This window comes from Denticeps clupeoides, chromosome 16 (assembly GCF_900700375.1).
Source record: "Denticeps clupeoides chromosome 16, fDenClu1.1, whole genome shotgun sequence".
NCBI classification, from domain to species: domain Eukaryota; kingdom Metazoa; phylum Chordata; class Actinopteri; order Clupeiformes; family Denticipitidae; genus Denticeps; species Denticeps clupeoides.
In genome coordinates this window covers 12,550,792-12,572,730 of record NC_041722.1, presented here as the reverse complement: position 1 = coordinate 12,572,730, position 21,939 = coordinate 12,550,792, and the positions used below count along the sequence as shown (strand labels likewise).

At 42.4% G+C, this 21,939-nt stretch overlaps 2 protein-coding genes across 9 annotated transcripts; one reads left to right on the top strand and one right to left on the bottom strand.

Moving 5' to 3' along the window:
* Positions 1 to 12,314: 12,314 nt before the first annotated feature.
* Positions 12,315 to 14,477, bottom strand: crybgx (crystallin beta gamma X). The gene is made up of 6 exons (XM_028956630.1): positions 14,389 to 14,477; positions 13,839 to 13,887; positions 13,617 to 13,738; positions 13,403 to 13,538; positions 12,678 to 12,817; positions 12,315 to 12,578 (listed from the first exon to the last, which is right to left on the bottom strand). Exons 1-6 carry the CDS (start codon positions 14,430 to 14,432, stop codon positions 12,446 to 12,448), a joined length of 624 nt encoding a protein of 207 aa, XP_028812463.1. The 5' UTR covers positions 14,433 to 14,477; the 3' UTR covers positions 12,315 to 12,445.
* An 843-nt stretch (positions 14,478 to 15,320) lies between these two features.
* lctla (lactase-like a) lies at positions 15,321 to 20,549 on the top strand. Of its 8 annotated transcripts, XM_028956629.1 has the most exons (15): positions 15,321 to 15,474; positions 16,060 to 16,220; positions 16,459 to 16,619; positions 16,708 to 16,795; positions 16,885 to 16,994; positions 17,166 to 17,294; positions 17,504 to 17,599; positions 17,674 to 17,728; positions 17,810 to 17,971; positions 18,054 to 18,328; positions 18,486 to 18,612; positions 19,284 to 19,483; positions 19,554 to 19,617; positions 19,850 to 19,893; positions 20,062 to 20,549. In XM_028956629.1, the coding sequence occupies exons 2-15, from the start codon at positions 16,094 to 16,096 to the stop codon at positions 20,068 to 20,070; spliced, it is 1,647 nt and encodes a 548-aa protein (XP_028812462.1). In that variant the 5' UTR covers positions 15,321 to 15,474; positions 16,060 to 16,093; the 3' UTR covers positions 20,071 to 20,549. The 8 variants fall into 8 exon arrangements, with proteins under 8 accessions (XP_028812462.1, XP_028812455.1, XP_028812461.1 ...); XM_028956622.1 differs by lacking the exon at positions 19,850 to 19,893; XM_028956628.1 differs by lacking the exon at positions 20,062 to 20,549 and having other exon boundaries at positions 19,850 to 20,013.
* Positions 20,550 to 21,939: the final 1,390 nt, after the last annotated feature.

Genomic DNA, 21,939 nt, shown 5'->3' with positions numbered 1-21,939 from the left:
CGCTCATACACACACAGAAATATCATACATATAGCGCCGTTATGACTTCACAGGACATTTAACCATGTAATTTAGTTCATTTTGCTAAAAAAAATGGATTCTTTACTTGATTAGTCAGAAACTAACATCAAATCAAAGGACATATCATCCGAAGTTTGGGCGTGCTTTGTGCAGAGGAAGCATCAGAGCTCCAGCAATTTATCTGAACAGAGAGCTGATAACTCCCTCGCCTGGCGTCAGTCTAACAATTGTCATGGCTTCCATTTAAAACCAGTAGATAGACTATCTGCAGGGAGGCTGTGCTTTGGAGACAGGGTGGCCGGCACCAAACTGCCCCTTAAAATAGCCCACATCCATGCCCAGGGCCCCTGTGGTCCAGCAGAGGGGCCTGAGAGGTCTACCACAGGAATAACTTGTCATCAGGCCCATTTCAGTTAATGGCTTTATGGGAAAGATAGCAGACATCTCTGCACAAGAGGCGACAGACTGCACTTAAACCCTTACGCCCCCGTGTCTTGGCCTTCCTAGATGAAGAGACCCTTCTTTTTTGTAAATAAAATGGGAAAAATTCTGTTTAAGGTGTTTGCTCAGAGTGTATACTTGTAAGAAGACATCAGAGCCGTGGACCAAAGGAATCTAGGCACAGACAGACACAGACACTTTATCTAGCGTAATTATCCACTCGAGTCCCTCCCTTTCTCTCGAGCTCCCTGCCTCCTTTCCCTCTGCCTGCAAGGTAGGTTTAGTGCATCAAACAAAAACTGACTGTAATTTTTTAATATATACATTTGCCTAAAATTAGTCATTTGCATTATATTCCATATTCAGCAACTATTCAATGGTCTTTTACTTTCACCAAAATCTTTTTACCATTTTAAAAATGCAATTGGTGTAAATGTCTCCCAAATATGAAACCATACCCTGAAACTAAACAATCTGTCTTAATTTCTGGTCTTTGTCTAATCAGCAGTGAATGCCATATCATAGGAAGTTTACTTAAGTTGTTGCTAAAGGACTGCCTTTAAATATTTAAAATATTATTTTTAAATGATGTTCATGTAAGTGTTAGGTACAGCACGAGAAAACCACTGTTCTCTTTCTCTGTATTGCTCCAACTTGGCTTCTATATTTGTTTGTATGAAAAAATCCCAGGTCCAGTTTGGTTCCAAGCATGGCTGGTTGAGATGGATATAATCAGAGGAATGTAATTCTAAGGGAGACTACTCTGCCTGCCAGTTCTGAGCTTAGGCAAGCTGAGCAACACTTATAGTTCAGATAAATCTGCCAAAAATCTTAACAGGTTTAACAGTCACTGAAAACTTTTACGTTTTGCATGCTGTTTTATGGAACATGCATTGGCATCTTTTGCATTCATGCAACCTTGAGATGAATATGTGTGTTTAGACAATGCACAGATGAATAAGTTGCATTGCACAGATCGAGATTCAGTATCTGCACAATGGCCATTCCATTCATGTGGCTTTCGACTTCAGACTATGTGGAAAACATGCAAAAGCTCTGGGACCAGACCAGCACTGGTTCATTTGTTTACTTTCTAAATAGGCCTCTGTTTAGACGTACATGAAAGAGAAAGAAGGTCCAAGAAAATTAGGAAGACATTATGTCCCAAATAAAGGAAAAGGAAAGAAAGGCTCAGTGACTCAGGCAGCTCCTCGCTATTCCTGATTACATCCATGTCACAGATCATTTGGCGCCAAGGGGATTGGCCACAGACTATTGGTCATGGCTGACATGGGACAGACAATGCCAGTCATAGCAGACAGTGCAGAGACAATGACTTCCCTTACAAAAGTTGGAATAACATCTTTAGGCTGGCTAAGCCGTATATTTCCAGTTTAATGGGTTGGTGAATTTTATGCATACTGCTTGAACAAAATGGGTGCAATGATATCCAAATTCAGTGTTTCTTTGAAATTTGTGTTAACTGTAACAGTAACAGTATTGTAATGAAGAGTAAAAGTTGTAAAGTGACATTACAGAAACATTCAAAAACATAAAAAAATGTTTAATATGTTAGTGGCACATTGACTTCCAATTGTTATTAAACTCAGCCTGGCCTTTCAACAGTTTCCTTAGCGTGCATCCTAACAGGCGTTTCAGGAGACATTTACGTAAGAAGGTACAGCGCCTATATCTAATCTGGGCTGAAGGGGAGGGGGAAAAAAAAAAAGAGTCTGAAATGAGCGGTTAGAAACTGGAGAGCCAGGGGGGCTGGCAGCACAGGAGTCAGTAGCAGAGAGAGAAATCAGCAGCGGAGATTTCAGACAGGAAGAGCATGGCGTCAGTACAGGCTGGAGATAAGAGCTCCCCACTCCGTACACAAACAGAGTTTTCCCTGGCTCCGCCGCTCGGAGCCCTCCATTCCGCCGACAACGCTCTCTCCTCTCAGATACCTACAGAAAACACTGGCGCGTCGATTCACAAACAACTTCTCTAGCTGTTTTGCATTCATGTTCCACACCTTCCCGCATAAAAATGTCATAGTTAGTAATGATATGAAGCATGGTCTAGGCATTGTTTCATCAAATGCAAGAAAGTTGCACTGTTATGCAATATTTATGGAACATGGTTGGTATTAATGTTATTGCTTATAGCTGTACCATTTAGGACCATGTAACAAAATGTAATGTAGTTCCCATACACATATACCCAACAGTAATCTTAATTTTAAATACACATATATATTTTACATGCCTAGTGTTAGTAACCAGGACTGTTGTGTGTAGTACAGTGCAGCATCCAGCATTTTGGATGCAGTGGACGTCTGCTGTCTGCGTCCAGACAACCCCAGGAGAGCGGCTGGTTTCACTGTATAAAAATGGATTAGAGGACACGTTTCTTCTCCTCTGCCTCTCTGCTCTCTGCGGGTAGAACCGGTGTTGATTAGGAGCCAATCGAATTGTACAATCTGGCAAATAGCACCTCTGTCCTACAGCATTAAATCCATTTGTGCAATTTGCAATTATTAGAGTAAGAATAAGGTGTTTCCTGGTCTTTGCCCTCTGTCAGTTTATGATTGGTATTTAGGGGGGGAAGCATATTTATCCACACCCAAAAGCCTCCTTTTAAGGACTAAAAGCACTTTTTTCTTGCCTAAATATGAATGGCTGGTTTATTATTTCTCATTATTGTTATGATTGTCTTTGATGTTTAAGGGGCTTCTGTTAGTGAATCATTATGCAAATTATGGGTTAAAAAAAGTCTTTCAATGAGGGTCGCCAGGACATGGAGACTCCATGTGTCTCGCCAGGAGCCAGAGTGACTTTCCTTTACAGATAAGAGGGTGAGAGGAAGGAAGGAATGAAAGAGCTTGGCAAAATCTTTTAGGAAGGGCCCTGGAGTCAGGCACCGGGGCCAACATCCACATACAGTATCAGCCTGTTTTTACAGTGGCTGCGAGTGCGCTGATTATTACGGTCGTTGTTTGGGTCACGCATAAACGTCAGCATGGTGTCAGAAAAGTTCCCCCCTGCTTCCTGCAGAACCCAGTATTAACGTCAGTGCACGTCCATTTACTGTATAATATATTTTGGATGGGGAACCTTAAACTTTTAAACAATTACAGTAGCTGAAGATTGTGGGAGTCAGGTTATATATGGACACTATAGGCATTATACTATAGACATTTGAATCATAGCCCACTGAAAACAGGCGATCTGAAGAACTGTTGACATACTGGTGTGAATGTAGAGGTCTTTACTGGTTGATTCTTTGCAACTTTTTGCTTGCAACAAGTAAATGTGAGTAGTGAGTAGAGTAATGAGTAGACTTGATAAGATGTCTCACATCAAGTCAAGATGTCTCTAATGAGGCCCATTTACGACGTTTATCCAAGTCCATTGTTCCTGTTATCTGCTATTAATCTAAGCAAACAAGACAGTGCTGCCTGGGTTCATCTTCTTATCACCCAGCTACAGAACTAGAAAGTCAGCTAGTTATATATTTCTTGTGAAGCTGATGTGCTTGATGTTATACTAGTCAACGTTTTACTTATGCAGGCTTTAACACAGTTCATGATACAAAGATTTAAAATTTGAATATTTGTACCTAAAGCTCTGGCAATCCAATTATTTTCAATTTACTGTCAAATTTAAACAGAAAAAGCAACTCATTATATCCTTTATCTCATGTGTCCTACAGTTTTCTACCAGCTCTAAAGGATCAAAAAAGTGATATATCCAGCTACATGTCTGAAGAAAGCAACATTCCATTCATCAAATGGCAATACTTTTACAACCATAACACCTTCTATACCTTTGATGAATAGCACTGCAACCTCACCCAGCTTTAGCAATATCTGTTCAGGAGCCCTGCTGATAGCCCAAACAAGCCAGAGGATCAGCAATCAATAGCAGCAGGGAACGTTTCCTTTCTGCCTCACAGAGCAAAGAGGCTACATCTGCTCCTAATATCCCAGCATCTGAAGTGTAGCAGCGAGACCCGCAAGCCCTTTGCCAAATTTCAGCTGCCGCTACATCAAAATGGCTTATCAAGCCAGCATCTCAGGACTGTGCTCACAGAAAACAAAAGCAATGATAAGAATTTGTTAAAGAGCTGTGAAGGTGAGGCCTGATATTCTTCTGCGTCTCCTTTGCTACTCTCCTTTCAGGGTAACCTAAATCCCACCCTCCCCCACCCACCCTACCACTGAAGTGAGTATGTGAGACCTTCATATCTCTGGTTTGGGGCTTGCCTATGTGGGCCTGAGCGTCTCTGCCTCTGACTGGAAGTCACGTTAATGACCCTGCTGAGATTTAGATGTAAGGCAGCAGTGAGGGACACTATAGTGAACATACTGACCCAATATGAAGAGAACATTGCGGGGACATAGCGAAACGTTCCCCAGAACGGTGAAGTGCTTTTGCCCTCGGATGGATGTTCACAGCATGGGTTAAGTGGTCCAGAGAACATGTTCTATTTCACAAGTAATTGCATGTGATTCTCCACCAGACTTCAAAGACGAGTGCATTGCAGATCGTGGGTCAAAGGCCAGACCACTACCCAAACGTGCCTTCATTTCCTGCCTGTGTCTGGCACGGAGCAGGGAAACTGAGACATGGGACATGCAGGCTGGAGCTGATGAGACAGCTGCCTAGGGACCCGCACAGTGGATGTTGCTAAAAGGTGTTTATGCTCTCTAGCTTTATGGAAGGGGAGGCCTGCATGCCGTTACAATGCTGCTGTGCTACAAACACCATCATCCTGCTCAGAGCCGACAACACCAAATATACTCCTGATGTCTGTGTTCACTTTTTGGTGTATGGTGAGACAAAAAGGACAAAAACTAACTAAATGTTACTCTGATACAGAGACTTTTTGCAAAAATGTTTAATTGCAGCTCAGTTTGGACCAAATTATTTAAGTTGGTACATTTCCACAGTATTCGGATGAAATATGAGTAAAATTACGTATAGATTACAAACATACATGCAGTTTAAATGCACAATCGCATAGTAATATGTTGCCTGTAAACCTAAAAGCTGTTTGTTGTTTTAAGTGTATGAAATAATCAAAAATGTATCATGGATTAATGTTTATGGGAAGCACAGAAAATTGCCTTTCCAGCCTTCATCTTACATTCCAGGCGTATCTGGGCTATAATCCATATCCGTCTTATCTCTCGTCTTCTGTCAAGCCTTTTCCGTCTTTCTCTCTCATTGCAACCATTTTTATCATGTCGCTTTTTCTAGCAGCCTGCGTCACTGACACAGACCAGTAACAGTTAATTGCTATTAAGATAAGGAAGCACAGAGACATCAGGTGCCCCAGGGAGGAGCTGTGGCCAAAACATACGGAACTCCAAAAGCAAGGGGATCTGTGTCTGTCATTTTACATTTTGGCTGAGGGCTATAGAGACTGTCCTCCAATAACAGACACACACACACACACACACACACACACACACACACACACACACTCACGTGCAGTGTTCTATAAGTACATTATTTAATATGACACTCACTCTCATAAATATCTAAAAAGTACATTCTGTTGATTTAAATGCCTTCAAACTGTAATGAAATGCTTGCCTGTGTACATATGTGTACATATTCTGCTGCAGTACATAAGATAGTAATATATTCAGAATACACATTTGTAATGCGTATGTAAAACAGTTGCACTGCATCATAATCAGGGTTTTTGCTCACAGCATATGTATTCTGCAAGTATTCTCTGATGTTTTCTTAAAGCACTTACGTAAGTCACTCAGCAGGTCTGTCGAATACTATTAATGTATATGTATTCTGCATTAGAAATACTGTCCTTTTAAATTGAATCCATGTATTATGAACATGCAGCACAGTAATCCATTACAACCCAGCCTTGAAATCTCTCATTTATAATGTAAACCTTAAGTCACTTTGTGACTTTCTGTACTTCAAGGTGTTGTCTGTTTATAGTAAAATTCAGCAGAATCTCTACACCGAGAACTTGCAATAGTGGAAAATACGCCTGAAGGTAATTTTTTTGAAAGACCTCCTCATCTTGGCTCATAAAATGGAGGTCGTCTCCGGCTCATGCACTGTCAGTGGCCATGTGCAGCACTGCAGCGTGTGTGGAAGGAGGTAGCGGCCGGGCAGCTCCAGCGCTGAATTACAGCTGCATGGTCCCCTTCAAGGCCTGCGTCTGTGATTGAGCATGACAAGTGAATGCAGAGGATCTCTAATTTAGATAGTGCTGTTTATAACCCTGTAATGCGACCAGCGCAAGGAAACTAGGGGGAGGCTGGGAGGAAAAACTGTACCAAGTCAGCCTTTCCAAACCTGTGAAGCTAGTAATTCCCTGCAAAGTATTTTAAAGGGTGACTTTTTCACCTAAGGGCTGGCTCTCCTGCTTCTGTGAATGATAATTATCAGGAGCCTTGCAGTGTTCTGTTTTTAGCTCAGGTTTGCAGAGGAAAGGTAGGCATGCGTAATGTGTGCTGCTGCCGCTGCTGGAGTGTTTTGGCAGCTTGTAATTACACAGGGAGCCACTCTGGGGAAGCGGCCAGCCCACTCTTTGCCATCTGTACACAAAGGCCCAGTTCAGTCAGCCAAGGGCTCTCCAGTCCACTCCCAGCACTGTCATTTCTCACTGTCCTCCGCATTTCATCATAAATACTGCCCTCGGCTAGAACAATGCCAATCTTGCCCTGGAACTCAGCTCAGCTTTGCAGCGCAGGCCTTAATGGCACTGCTTTCCACTTAGGCTCAAACTACAGGCCACGGGGTGATCTACATACCTATTAAACTTTAAAATGCACTTTCAGTATGTGTGGGCACAATCTGATCAGGGAGAAAAACATCTGCATCATCAAAACAGCAGTTTTATCAAGATCTGTGAACAGCTTAACGGTTTGGCTCATTTGCACGGCAGGCGCTAGATTTATACGCTGAGCAAAGAAGGAGTGCAATAGAGCAATGATCAGAACTGAGTTGCTGTACAGCATGCCTCTGGTGTGTGTGTGTGTGTGTGTGTGTATGTGTGTGTGTGTGTGAACTCCTCTGACCTGCGATTGGGTGAGATAACATCAGGAGCTTTGTGGGTGGTGTGGGGTCCTCTCCAGGAGACCTGGGGCCCAGGAAAGGTCTTTCTTTCAAAGCTCTAAGGGACTGGGTGAGCTCAAGCTCAGTTCTCAGTTCAGCAAAAATGTGTAAAGGTTTCAACATAGACATACTTTCTCATTTTGGGATGTTGAAAAAGAATATTTATCGCCATGCATCATAACTAAATTTAGCCACAGTGAAAAAACATTGTTCTTAATATTAATTAAATTCATTATGCCTTAATACTACTTCAAATGAATTAAGAATGCTGAAAAATATAACTGGCCTCATATCAGACCACTGCCTGCTGCACCGTCCATAACAAAAGTTTTTTATACAAAAAATCTTATATACATATTATACATACACACAACTGACACCTTGAATGGAAACAAATCATAAACTCCAACATAAATGTTTTAAACAGATATGAAAAGGTAGAGATGGCATGTGATCGGTTAAAGCCCCTGAAGGTAAGTGATTGGTTAAAGACCCTGAAGCTTCTTGTTTGTTGTGGCTGTCAGTTGATCCCACAGCATTGTTCTGTGATGTAAGCTCATATCGTCAAGTTAAATGTGCCATAATGTGCCCAGTCACTTAGTGAGAGCAGTCATTTTCACAATGCGGTAGTCATCGAGGTGCTGATGAAGACGTAATGAACCAGACCAGGTTATTGTTTGGAGTGAGGCCTGCCAAAATCAGCTCTAATCAAAAAGGATCTGAGAAACAGGGGCTGTGGCTTTGGCTTTAATTGAAGGTGACAATGTGCCGATGAGACCCATTACAAGTCAGAGGAAATTGGAGATAAACAGATTTGGGAAAAAAAAGGGGGGGGGGACCCCGATCGCAGTTGGAAGCTGCAGGGCGGCGAGGGCAGGAAATAAACTTGTGCTTAAGCTGATTACCCGGTCCAAGTCCTCGTCCCTTTCAGCAGCTCTGGAAGGCTCTGGCTCTCACAGGCCCCGATGTTAATTAGACATTTGCAGCAGGAGAAAAAAGGGAGCCTTGTCAGACATGCAGGAGTGTTAGTGATGGGTGGATGGAGGGGAACGTGCGCGCTCTTTAATTGGTGCTGTGTAGTGTGTTTTGCTGGCCGGCCAGAGCGCTGTTGATAATTGTGGTACGCAGGTGGCCGCTGTGGCAGCTTCCATGCAGGCAACGCCATGGCCGGCCTGTCTGTTCATGTCAGGACCCGGAACACTGAGCAGACAGCTTCCAGGCCCCTCGGTCATTACGGAAAACCTGCCGACCATGTCACCCGACAGCCCACTTCCGGCCACACATTTTCTTAACTGTACCCAAAATACATGAGCAATGCATCAAACAAACGTTTGTCTAATAACCACACTGAGATATTATATTACTAGTACTAGTTCATAACTAGTTCTTTTTAGCTCTGTTCTTTTGCTCACTTTTAGGTTCCATAGCATGATGTGACGTTCAAGTCAAGAAAGTCTGGAAAGAATGTGGCCAAAATATATGTTCACAAGAACAAGTACAAGCTGGAAACGTGGAAATATTCCATTTACATTTTACTAACTTCCAGCCACTAATTACAGGGACTGTCTCCACGGAGCTAAGAATCATGCTCACGGACATGATGGTAGTATATAGGATTTAAACCTGTGACTCTGGGGTCATCTGTTTGCGACCTGTTAGAGGTTTGCAGCATTTTGTAGAATTCTCTGCAGCACGGCATTTAAAGACTATGTATCCTGAGATTCTCGGCTCTGAATGTATCCAGCCCAGTGGTTCAACCTCAAGGAATTTCTCAGTTTGTGCCCACAAAATATCAGACATGATATCTGTGCCATCGGTTAGCTCAGGCCTGTCTGTGTGTGGAGTGATCAAAGGCTCGGTGCTCCGTGCAGCACTTTTCACACAAAGCTGCCTTTTCCAAACAGCCACAATTGGGCCCTGGGTGCTAGGCTGCAGTGGTCTACATACCTACAAGCAAATGGTTCCATCAGCAAATAAAAAAAAAAACCTTCTTCCTTCCTGTGAGACTGGTTTAGATGCTAGATAGTAAAATAATAAAAAAACGTTTTACACTCCATATTGTAAGATATTGCAGAAATACAGGCAACACATTCTAGGTTCATGCCAGTAAAGACTCATGTTGTAGCTCTGGGAGCATATTACATCGACGTTGAAAGCAGGTTTGTGCATAAACTCGCGATAATGACAGTGCAGATTAATTGTAAGGGCAGAACACCGGGGCGAATCGTGTAGGAATGCAGGACTGCGCTGTACAGTGGACAATTACGGTATACCATTTCAGATTTCAGCAGCTGGCTTTGAAGTCTGAGATCGACTGCAGAATGCATCTGAACACACGCAGACAGACTCACAGGACCTGGTCCATGCAACATGTGCATTATAAACGTGTAACTGCCCCAAGGTGTTTCTCTTATTCTTGTGAAACAGAAATCAGTTTTCACAAAACCTTTTCATAACTATTTTATATGTGGTTAGATTATGGTCAATGTGTAAAGGTACAAAGGTACAGGTAGAAAACCAATTACATGCAGTTAGCATCGAACCAGAAATGCAGAAGAGCAGTACTATTTACAGATGCACCGTAGAAAGAGAGTAAGTAAATGCATACAGCCTCATTACAGAGTATGAATACACATACACATACACACAAAGCAACTTCATGGTTTTAACCGCCCAGCAGGTGGCACAGTTACCTGCTTCTACTGCAGAAGCATGAGTCACTGCACCACAGTGACAAAATGAACAACTAATTTTTACTCCTTCACTTTTCTTGCAGTTATTTTATTTGTGCTAAAAAGGTCACAAGGTTTACAAGGTCACATGAAAAATCCTCTTAGCCTGACTCTCCATGCTCTCCCTCAAACGGCACATTCCACAGGCAGAGGGCCTTCAAACTCCACTCCCTTCCGGAGAGCAACAGAGATATCAGATGCCACCCGTCTAGTGCTTACCACCCCCATTTTGCAGGGCCAGACTGGGAAATAGCGGTGAGGCATCATCAACCTGACAAAAGGAGAGCAACTGCGGTTCTCACAGGCACTTAAATACACAGGGCACAAAGGCGAGAACATGTGTCCGTGAGTCTGCCATGCCCCGCTCCGTGTTAAGACCTCTGAGAACCGGCTGCATCGACCCCTCTCATGTTTGCGAGAGAAACTGGCAGCTGCGTTCAGGGATTTAAGATGGTAGGTAGCCTCCGCGGCCTCTCCCTGAACGCGGAGAGTTAAGGCCCGCTAAGCCTCACACAATTCCTCTGAACTCGCAGTCCCCACAAAGGCTCCACTTTCAGCAGATTTCCTTCCCAGCATGGGGATACGTGGGATACATGCGATCTGACGGTAGACGCGGGGTCTGAATGGAGGGTGACCGGGTCTCCTGAAACCTTACAAGAACCCTTTGTTGGGAGTGGTGTGTTTGTTTACACCACGCACTCAAAGAAGTCTTGTTTCAGGATGCATTTCCAGGCCGGTCTATTCAGTACTAAAAATACTAAATTAATTTGAATGCTGGACAAGAGATGAAAGAGTTTGTTTATCTGGATCACATTTCAGGAGCAGGTATGAGCTGTGAAGACATGCTATTTGGAGAATCATTAATGTATTAATGGAGTCATTATGGCAAAAACACTCCGTCTTAGCACCATTTTAGTCATAGTCAGGTGTTTTTGTCACGTGCCAATGTTTCAGCTTTCTCTTTGCAGCTTTTTTTTGGCATTTCTGGTACTGTACTTGGAATGTCCTGTTCTGTTATCAGTTATCAAAGAGGTTATGTTCACGGTTTGGTTTTTGTTTGTCTCTCTGCCTGTCTTGCCGCAGGACTATGCAAAAAAAAAAATACACAAAGACCATTGAACAAGCATTTTGCATTAATTCTCCACAAAGCATGCAACTTCCCCATGCAATAAGAGGACGTGCCTGCCCAGAAAGGTGGGTTGCTCACCCTGATCATGAGAAACAAGGAACCACAAGGGCGGTTCCATTTGCATGAATGACAAGAGGTTAGAATGTGCTGCCAGCATTGTTTCTTTGTCCTGAGGGCAGACCTGATAATACTGAAACTCACTATCGCCTCTTGAGGAGAAAACGGGTATTACAAGACAGGCCAGTCTGCACTATTATCTTCATCAGCACAATTCATAAATGTCTTTGACAACTATAATTTAAGACAACAGTCCTTACTGGTTGAATCTTTGGTATTACCATCGAAGAATTCGGAGCATTATATCTATTTACTGAGTTAGTGCTGAGACTTTGACAGCATGTCCATGCTCATAAAAAGAAAACATTTTTTTTAAATTTCCAGTGGATTCAAGAGTGCAGCCTTGGTTTAGGTGTGTTAATTTTACTGCTTCTAACACCCATGATTAAAAGATGTCAGTTCTGATCGACAGATACAGTCTTCAGAATATAAAAGACGCATTTACTGATTTTGCTGTCTGCATTCTGCATTGCAAGCTTGATTATTTTAGTCTTGTTTAAAATGATTGTCTCATTTGTGTTTGTAGAGAGGTTATAATGATATTTTATGAAATTATATGTTTCAACATAATGTTCTGACCCAATACCAACCTTTACATTTTAGAGGGAAGAATTATGGTTTGGTTGATAGGGTGAAAAGATACCAGAAGAGATGCAATCTGCTTTTACTTCTGATTTTAAAAGCACTCGCATTCGGCTGTCCTGTCCTGTTATGCATCCGAAATTAAGGACAGGAAAAGGAAGTTTAAAAGGAAGTTTTGCAAGTTGAGGGGAAAAAATTACACAAGGCTCTAGTTTTTTCCCTTGTTTATTATCAAAAAAAAATGTTTTCTGGTGTGCTGTGTTAGTGTTCAGCTTAAGACGTTGTTTTCTGTAAAAAGCTTGGATGGAGGAAGGATGGAGTGGCCGCGGGAAGAGAAATCAGCTAAATCGGACACGTCTCATGGAGCCGATGGTGCTGCTCTGAGCTCCCCAGTCAGAGAAGTTGCTGTAGTCTTTCCTCTCCAGAACGTAGTGAGGGCCTCTGAAGTTGGGTTCTTGGTAAACCACCCAGCTAATGTCCCCCCCCAAAAAAAAAAAACAGAATATAGGTCATACGTCTGCTGCTTAGTTGGTAGTTTTGTTGTTGTTGTTGTTTTTTTTGTGTACTCACGCGCCCCCCATTACACGGATGGAAGCAGCCCTGTTGAGGTTGTAGCGGCTCATCATGTTGGGGATGTCATCTGTCAGCTCAGTCTTCCTCCCTGAGAAGCCTGCCCTCTCAAACAGCTGAGCACGAGGGGCAGAAGAGTCCTGCATCGCAGAGTAAAGCACGCTTCATTTCACCTTCACGCGCAAATGCTTGGGTGTAAAATCATATTTGAAAAAAGCGTGAATAAAATGTCATGTAGTCGCTACAATTACCTGGGATTTTAATTGGGCCAAATGGCCTTTAAAATCCTTGGAGTAGTTTTTATTATGGGGAGCAGTGAGTGTGGATGCTGCTTTGCTCGGTGACACCTTGGAGGTTCAGCATTCGAACCGGCAACCTTTTGATTACTGGTCCACATCCTTACCCGCTAGGCCACCACTGCCCCGTCAGCATGATTGAGGGTGTTTTTGGTGCATTGAGTACTGGTTGTCCTAATCACTCATATCATTGGGTAATATTAGTTTTATTTATGACTCACTAATGGCATAATTACTAATTACTCACTGTAATGCATTAAAATCAATGGACATTTGGGGTTGGATGGGGGTTAGATTAGGTTAGCCTAAGCATTAACCGTGTTTACCAGCTCTGGCCAGCAGTAGATTTTGACCAGGTCCAGATCAATGTCCGTAGGAACAGGGGACAGAATCTGGCAGAAGAGTGGTTGTGTGTCTCGCTCAGTTCACCTGTCTAATTGCGCGCACAGAGGCGACGCGGTCTGCTTGTCCACACCATTTCTCTGTGCAGTTATACTCTCCCCGCTCGGACATGTCCCACAGGTACTGGCGCCCGCGGAAGTTGTCATTCTCGTAGCCGACCCACCTGCACACATGTTCGTTCGTTAGGCCAGTGGTGGGGGAGGGATGGGGTTGTGTTTGACTGAGAGCTGACGGCACTTACGCTCCGCTGTCCACCTGCACTGAGTTGCATCTGTCTGGGAAGTTTTTCTCGCTCAGTTTTTGACAGTCGGAACTCAGCTCCAGGCGTCTGCCGGCGAAGTTCCGCTGCTCGAACAGGGTCACCTGACACAACAGGAACAGTCAGTGGACCACAGACAGCAACCTTTCAACCTCACATTGTTCGTGGGTGCATTGTAGATAAGATTTGAATAGGGGGACTCACCCTCCCACTGGACCCGTAGAATGCACGTTGGAGCACTGACCCCAGCTTGCTGTGGACACAAGCAAGCATGTGCATGCAACATTATCACATTGTCACTAACAAAAATGTATAATTATAATATAAATGTATTATAATACTTGAAAACAGGAAAAATGTGATGATGAATACAGACATAGATCTTGGGTGGACAAAAATGGAACCAACATTCACCCATAACCCCTAAACATCTAACTGTCTGCATAAATGCTGCACAGATCCTGCTTGTTTACCCCTCCTCCATGCTCAAAATTGGAATCTAAGTTCTTGACAACTTTTAACTTGCATATATAATTCTTTTCTTTTTTTTGACCTTCAGCCTCATGACCTTGACCAGTAATGTAATTTTACATAAAAAAAAATAAATAAATGCCAAGTTAGATCTCTCATCATGGTGAGACTTTTTTGAAGGAGAAGGGAGCCAGGACCATATAACATGAGGACCAGGGGAGACTGACCCCTCCGACCCTCCCACCCGACCTATGCTGTAGTCGGATTGACGTTCTGAACATACCTGGTTTGATGGACTAGACCTGGGACCTTAGTAAAGATGTTCATGTCAGCTCGGCAAGGCCAGAAAAATGTCCCTTAAATACAGCAGCATAGGCCAACCAGGGAATACTAGAACACTCATAGCCCTTCTGCTGCTCTCTGTCTCTGAGCCCTGACTGTATTGATATGCTAAACACAGCTCACACATATGCTGTATTTTTGTTCAAGCCAATGTATATACACACACACACACACACGAGTTGTGCAGTGCAATCACTTTTCCTCAACAATTCAGCATTTTTCAGACAACTACGTGAAAATGTGGCGTGGTTTGTGATAATGACAGAAATATAATTTGACTCAGGAGCGGCTCCAGAGCATCACCAGGTTTCAAATTGTGGTGCCTCTGAGCGACTTCTGTTTCACACTCGACCCACAGCATTTCACATTCACTACAGCAGAACCTGGGGCAATCATTAAAACTAAATCAAAATCTTCTGAACAGAATGCAGAATGCTGGGTTTTTTATACTATGCATTTTGTTGCATTATTTTCTGCTTTAGCATTTTGGTAGGCCCATATTGCCACTTCTGGCCAAATATTTACATATAATTAAATATATTTTCTTATCAAGCACGTTTTGATTCGAAAAATGTTGTCTTTTAAATGTTTCATAACTACTAAAAAATTATTTTGACATGCTTCCATAACAATAACATAACAATATTTTAGACAAAATGCACTGATATTTTTGGACTCTTGTGGGCCCCAGCTGCCTTTGTAAAACCCCCACGCCGGGGCCTCTCTCGCACTGACATTAACTTTGCTTACAGTGTGAAATCGGCATTTCAAAAAAAATTTGTTTGTCCCAGCATATTACGTTCACACTCCATTGAGCTTCAATGGATGGTATTTGGGGTCTGTGTACGGCTCACGAGACCCCTGAATAGAGCCCAATCTGCTGGACGCTTCGCTGCTGTTTTGTGTCGGCGGTGCCAAAGCCACTGAAGAGACTTTTTGCGGAGGATGAATTAGATCCAGAAGCTTGGTCAACCTTCTGGCATTTTGGAGTCGTTTCCAGTCGGGACAAATGCGAGCCACGGAACAGGTATGTATGTAGACGTGCTTGTGGCAGTCCGAGTCAGAAACGGATAGTGAGAGTTGCAGGCTGGACCACTTCAAAGACAGGGTTAGGGTGCTGTGGAGAAGCTGCTGAAGGAATCGTGCTGTCAGTCGCCTCATTCATCCTTGGCCATCGTCACTGCGACTGTGATGTCTTTCTTGTTGGCAGCGTTGGACAGACTTGCCTACTTTCTTTCCCTGATTGCCCTGTGTGTCAGTGTTTCATACGGCTGGATGAAATGAGAACCTGCTTGTTTTTGCTGCTCTTTTTCCACCTTTTCAACCCACTGCATGTGAATGCTGTTTTTTCCTGACATGCCTCATTGTCTGGTTTGCTTCTGCCCAGCATATTGGACACTGACCACTGTAAGTAAGTAGGTCTTAGATGAAGATGAAGTGAAGATTAAAACACATAGCTGTTCCTGGGAGAACTTTGCATACATCCCATGGTTGTGCAGCATTTAGCATTTCCAGGCCTCCTGAGCTAAACCTTTGTGCTGCATTTGAACACGGGCCTCAGCATCTAAAAATACAGCATCAGTATTACAGGCTAATGGCAGTTTTCTGTCAGCAGGTATAAGGGAAGTGAGAGCCTGCATCGGAGAATGTCACCGAGCCGGGTGCTGCGGTCATGCCATGTGCTACTGCTGGTGCTGTGGGTGTCTGCATCTGAAGACTTTGAGTGGACCAAGAACGACAGAGGCCCCTTCTACTATGGGACCTTTCCAACTGGTACATTGGTAGCCATGATTCTGAGTGCATGATCCCAAATTCCAAGTCACAATGAGCAATGAGCACATTTTTTCCTGTTAGGCCAGGAGGTTTCTGAGCTTCTTTCAGCTCTTCATTTCCCCCTGGTGGTGTTAGTCTTGTTTTTTTCACTTATGTGTAAAGGCAACAGTGTGAAGCATGTTCTATACTCTTAGATGAACTGAAATCTTGCTAAGGTTCACATTCTGTGCTTGAACAGGGTTTTCATGGGGTGCTGGAGGATCAGCCTATCAGACAGAGGGGGCTTGGGACAAAGATGGAAAAGGAATAAGCATCTGGGACGCATTCGCCCATAAAAAGGGGAAAATCCTTTTAAACGACACCGGAGACTCTGCCTGTGATGGCTACTATAAATTCAAGGTGGGGTTGAAAGTGATGTTGAAAAAAAGAATACAAAAAATTGTGTGCAATAAAAATCCTCTGAAGCTTCTGCATTTCTGTTTTTCAGGATGACATCGACTTGATGAAAGAAATGAGGCTGAATCACTATCACTTTTCAATCTCCTGGCCACGGATTATTCCAAATGGAATTAAGTGTAACAGCTCAGCATTTTTTATTTTATTGTTTTTTTTAGACATTTCTGTTTTATTTTGTGAACATTGTAAATCTCACTTGTGTTTGCAGTGGACCATGTCAATGAGAAAGGAATCCAATATTATGATGAGTTGATCAATCTTCTCCTGGAAAATAAAATCACACCCATTATTACCCTCTATCACTGGGATCTACCACAGGTAGGCACATGCAACCACCAGACCTCTAGTGTTCTCCTGTCCGTTGGCTATGAATAATGCATAAAGGTACTGCGGTATTATTAAATAACCGTTTCAAGGTTTCACTTTGCAAAATGCACAGAGGAATAGATTTCTGCCTGGTAATTTGACCCATTCTCTGGAAATACACAGTTCTTGGAAGAGAAATATGGTGGCTGGCAGAACAGCAGTATGGTCAGCTACTTCAACGACTTTGCCAACTTGTGCTTTGAGAGATTTGGAAATCGAGTGAAGTATTGGATCACGTTCAACAATCCATGGGTAAGATATCAGATCAGTGTCCCTCACAATACAATATTAAGGATACATTTTTCTTGTTAAGTTTGTAGATGGAAAATCTATCCTTCTTGGAACCACAAAAAATAAGATGGAAAATGACAATTTCTTCAAAACCAGTAACAACATTTATTTAAGTTTGTGGAATGGTGTTTCAACAATCGCCTATTTGATACTGTTTACCTTTATTGCAGTCCATTGCTGTGAATGGCTATGAGACAGGTGAACACGCACCAGGACTAAAGCTCAGGGGGACTGGCGCATACAAAGCTGCACATAACATTATACTGGTAACTAAAGCATTACCCTAAATTATAAAAGAAAAAAAAACATATTCATAAACCTCAATCTCAAACTCAATCAGGCACATGCCAAAGTTTGGCACACCTATGACACCCAGTGGCGGAGCAAGCAAAAAGGTATTTACTGCAACACTTCAACCAGAGACGGGAATGTTTTAGTAAGGCAGGGTCAATGTTTTACTTTATGAAAATGAACAGGAATGTTGGGAATCTCCCTATCTGCCGACTGGGGGGAGCCAGTTGACATCACCAATCAGAGGGATATTGAGGCTGCTGACAGATATGTGCAGTTCTTCTTGGGCTGGTTTGCCTCGCCCCTTTTTAATGGAGACTATCCTCAAGTAATGAAAGACTACATAGGTATACATTTATATATACATGATCTGCATAGGTTAATGTTTTTGAATGGCATTAGCACTTAATTTTTACTTTCATAATTCAGGAAGGAAGAGTGCCCAGCAGGGGCTGGGGAGCTCTCGACTGCCGACCTTCTCCTCTCAGGAGAAAAGCTATGTCAAGGGCACCTGCGATTTCCTTGGCATTGGACACTTTACCACACGCTACATCACCCAGAAGAACTTCCCTTCGAACCGCGGGGGCAGCTACTTCAGTGACCGTGACATTGCAGAGCTGGTTGACCCCAACTGGCCTGACCCTGGGTCTGAGTGGCTCTACTCGGTACCCTGGGGTTTTCGCCGTCTGCTCCACTTTGTCAAGGTGCTGTGCAAGAATGCTGCTCTATAACAGAACCCAACGCACTTTATGCATATCTCAAAATGAATATAACATTAACATGTTGCATAAAAAAAACATTTTACCAATTTACTCAAAAACTCGGACACTGAAGCTCACAAAGCTTTTTTTCTCTCAATAGACACAGTATGGAAACCCAATGATATATGTGACAGAAAACGGGGTGTCAGAGAAGATGATTTGCACAGACTTATGTGATGAGTGGAGGATGCAGTACTTCAGAGAATACATTAACGAAATGCTTAAAGGTGAGTAAAGAATATTCTGAACCAGTGAGCAGCGGCATGCCGTGTCTTGTAATACCATTGTGTGTGAGCAGAGTGGTAAGGGAATTATGGGATAGGTTTTTCAGGATGTGGATGTTGGCAGACTGTATGCTACTTCAGATATTATACTGAAGTTACCACCTCAGCATCATTTACATGTAGTCAGGATAGACAGAAAACAGAACACTCCATTGCCTGTTGTTCATCTACACCACTTTATATTCTTGGTAAGAATTAGAGGGAACTGGTCATTGTCATTTACCATGTTCCCTGTAGATGCTTTGGAATGGCAATAAGATCCAACACTCAGATTTACTATTCATACACCAGTTTAATTCATGTGTTTACCAGTGACATATATTTTCTTTGATTATTATGACAGAGGTGGACACCTCAGCTTTCTGATGATATACTGATATATAATGTGTAATCATTAAGGTGGTAGTAGCCTATTAGGGCCATAGCCTAGTGGGTAACATGCTTGCCAGAAGACCATAAAGACACTGGTTTAAACCCCACTTACTACAATTTTGTCCCTGAGCAAGACACCTTACCCTGAATTGCTGCTGTGGGACTGACCCTGTAACTACTGATTGTGAACCTTTCTGTATAAGGGCATCTGCTAAATGGCATAAATGTTTTTTCCTTCACAGCAATAAAGGATGGTGTTAATATTAAAGGCTACACAGCTTGGTCCCTGTTGGACAAGTTTGAATGGGATGAGGGCTACTCTGAGAGATTTGGCCTGTATTATGTGGACTTCAAGAGCAAGAATAAGACCCGCTATCCCAAGGCATCTGTCCTGTACTACAAACGAATCATCAGCTCCAATGGTTTCCCCAACCAAAGAGAGGTGAGAATGAAATCTTGAAGGACATTCTTTAAAGAACGGGGATTACTGTTCATGTGTGAATTTCTTTCAGGTGGAAACCTGGAAGAGGAAGGCATTAGAAATCTGCTCTTCTAGTAACCAGCTATTGGCTGCAGGTTAGTGCTGTAAAACCACATGATTCATCTTCTTCTTCAGAGAAATGGGGATCTAGCTGGGGTCAAATAAAAGAAAAGTCTGATTAAGTCTGCTACAATCAATAGTCAAATGAAAAAAAGCAAACTTGGTATTACCTGTAAAGATAAGAGATGAGAGTGGTTCAAAAGTGCAGTGGAGGCATATGAGACGGTCAGGACATCTAACAGGAATTTTCTTTCATTTCCCCCCCAGCTAGAAGAAAATCCCAGGATAATAAGCATGCAGAAATGCCAAAGGTTTGGCCAGTACATGATGAAGTGTAGTGAAGTCAGAATCCCTCAGAGCCCCAGCCATTAGCTTGTGATTCTGATTGTTCCATCAAATGTCCTCCACAAATAAACCACTGATTCCATTCAGTTTTTGCTGTGTCTTTATGCTTCCTCTTTGCTATTGCTGTCTTTCAGATCCTCTGACAAGCCACATGGAGATGGTCACAGAGATTGTAGTGCCCACTGTGTGCACCTTGTGCATTCTCCTCAGTGCGATATTCCTCATGTTTCTACTGCGAGGACGATTTTAGAAGAAAAAGTGACTAATATAAAAAAAAAAAAAAGAACATTTCCTGTTGCATGCTTGGGTCATGCTGCTAGGCCAATCTGAGATTCTGTAAATATCAATAATGATCTCAGAAAGACGTATTTATTAAAGTTTTATACATTTTGCAAATTTAAACACTGTGCAACTCATTATGCAGTTTTTGTTACAATTAATTAATACACAGTTGATGTTTGTGGTGGATAACATGCATGAAAACATGTTTTACATGATTTTTGAGTTTGCATTGTAGTGCCTCAAGGTACTACAATATACAGAAATTGGGATCAGTATACTAAGGTGAGTTTTCATGAGTGTCCAAATTTGTTTACCACCAATAAATATTTGGTAAAACATTCTTTATGTGCTATTCTTTTACTATGCATTAGTGATGTAGTTCTCGAGAACGGTCTCCAGAAGTGTTTTTTTGTGATCTCAGTCTTGTCTTGGTCTTGATTCTATTTGGTCTCAGTCTTGTCTTGGTCTTGACACTATTTGGTATCGTTCTTGTCTTGGTCTCGACTCTATTTCGTATTGGTCTCATCTTAGTCTTCACACTATTTGGTATCATTCTTGTCTTGGTCTCAACTATTTGGTCTCTGTCTTGTCTTGGTCTTGACACTATATTGTATCGTTCTTGTCTTGGCCTTGATGCTATTTGGTGTCGGTCTTGTCTTGGTCTCAGCTCTATTTGGTCTCTGTCTTGTCTTGTTCTTGACGCTATTTGGTATCAGACTTTTCTTGGTCTTGATGCTATTTGGTTGATCTTGTCTTGGGCTTGATGCTATTTAGTGTTGGTCTTGTCTTGGTTTTAGACGCAATTTGGTCTCTGACTCGTTTTAGTCTTGACGCTATTTGGTATTGGTCTCATCTTAGTCTTGACGCTATTTCGAATCGTTTTTGTCTTGGCCTCGACTGTTTGGTCTCAGTCTTGTCTTGGTGTTGACGCTATTTGATATTGGTCTTGTCTTGGACTCTATTTGGTCTTGCTCTTGTCTTGGTCTTGACTCTATTTCGTATAGGCCTTTTCTTGGTCTTGCAATTTGGTCTCTGTCAGTCTTGTCATGGTCCTAATGCTATTTGGTATCGGTCTTGTCTTGGTCTTGATGCTATTTGGTATAGGTCTTGTCTTGGTATTAACGCTATTTGGTCTCAGTCTTGTCATGGTCTTGACACAGTTTGGTGTCTGTCTTGTCTTGGTCTTGAAGCTATTTGGAATCGGTCATGTCTTGGTCTCAACTCTATTTGGTCTCAGTCTCATCTTGGTCTTGACACAGTTTGGTGTCATTATATATAATGTGACCAGTCAGAGGCATCTATTTTAAAAAATGACATTATATACATGTTCTCAACAGACACTGCCAGCGCTTCACAGTCCACACATATCATACACATCGCATCATAGCGAAGTTGGCAAAACTTTTTACATGGGCATTGGCAAAATAATTAATTGTTACTTATTTATTTATTTCACATGGTTTTCTATTACCCATTTGTGCCTGTCTGTATGCCAATTTTGTTGAACAACCATGACAGAGACAGCTGAGACAATGCCTACATTCACCATGCATCTGGAGAGAAAGCACCATGAAATGTAATATAATTAACTACAAGATTGTTGACTAACTCTGCGTTTCTTGTCATCAAACTAGAAGAAAAAACTACTAAATCTGACAAATAATGTTGTGTATGCACGCAAAGTACAGCCATTTGTTCAGGGGGAGATATTTTGTTTTTTAGCAAGTAGC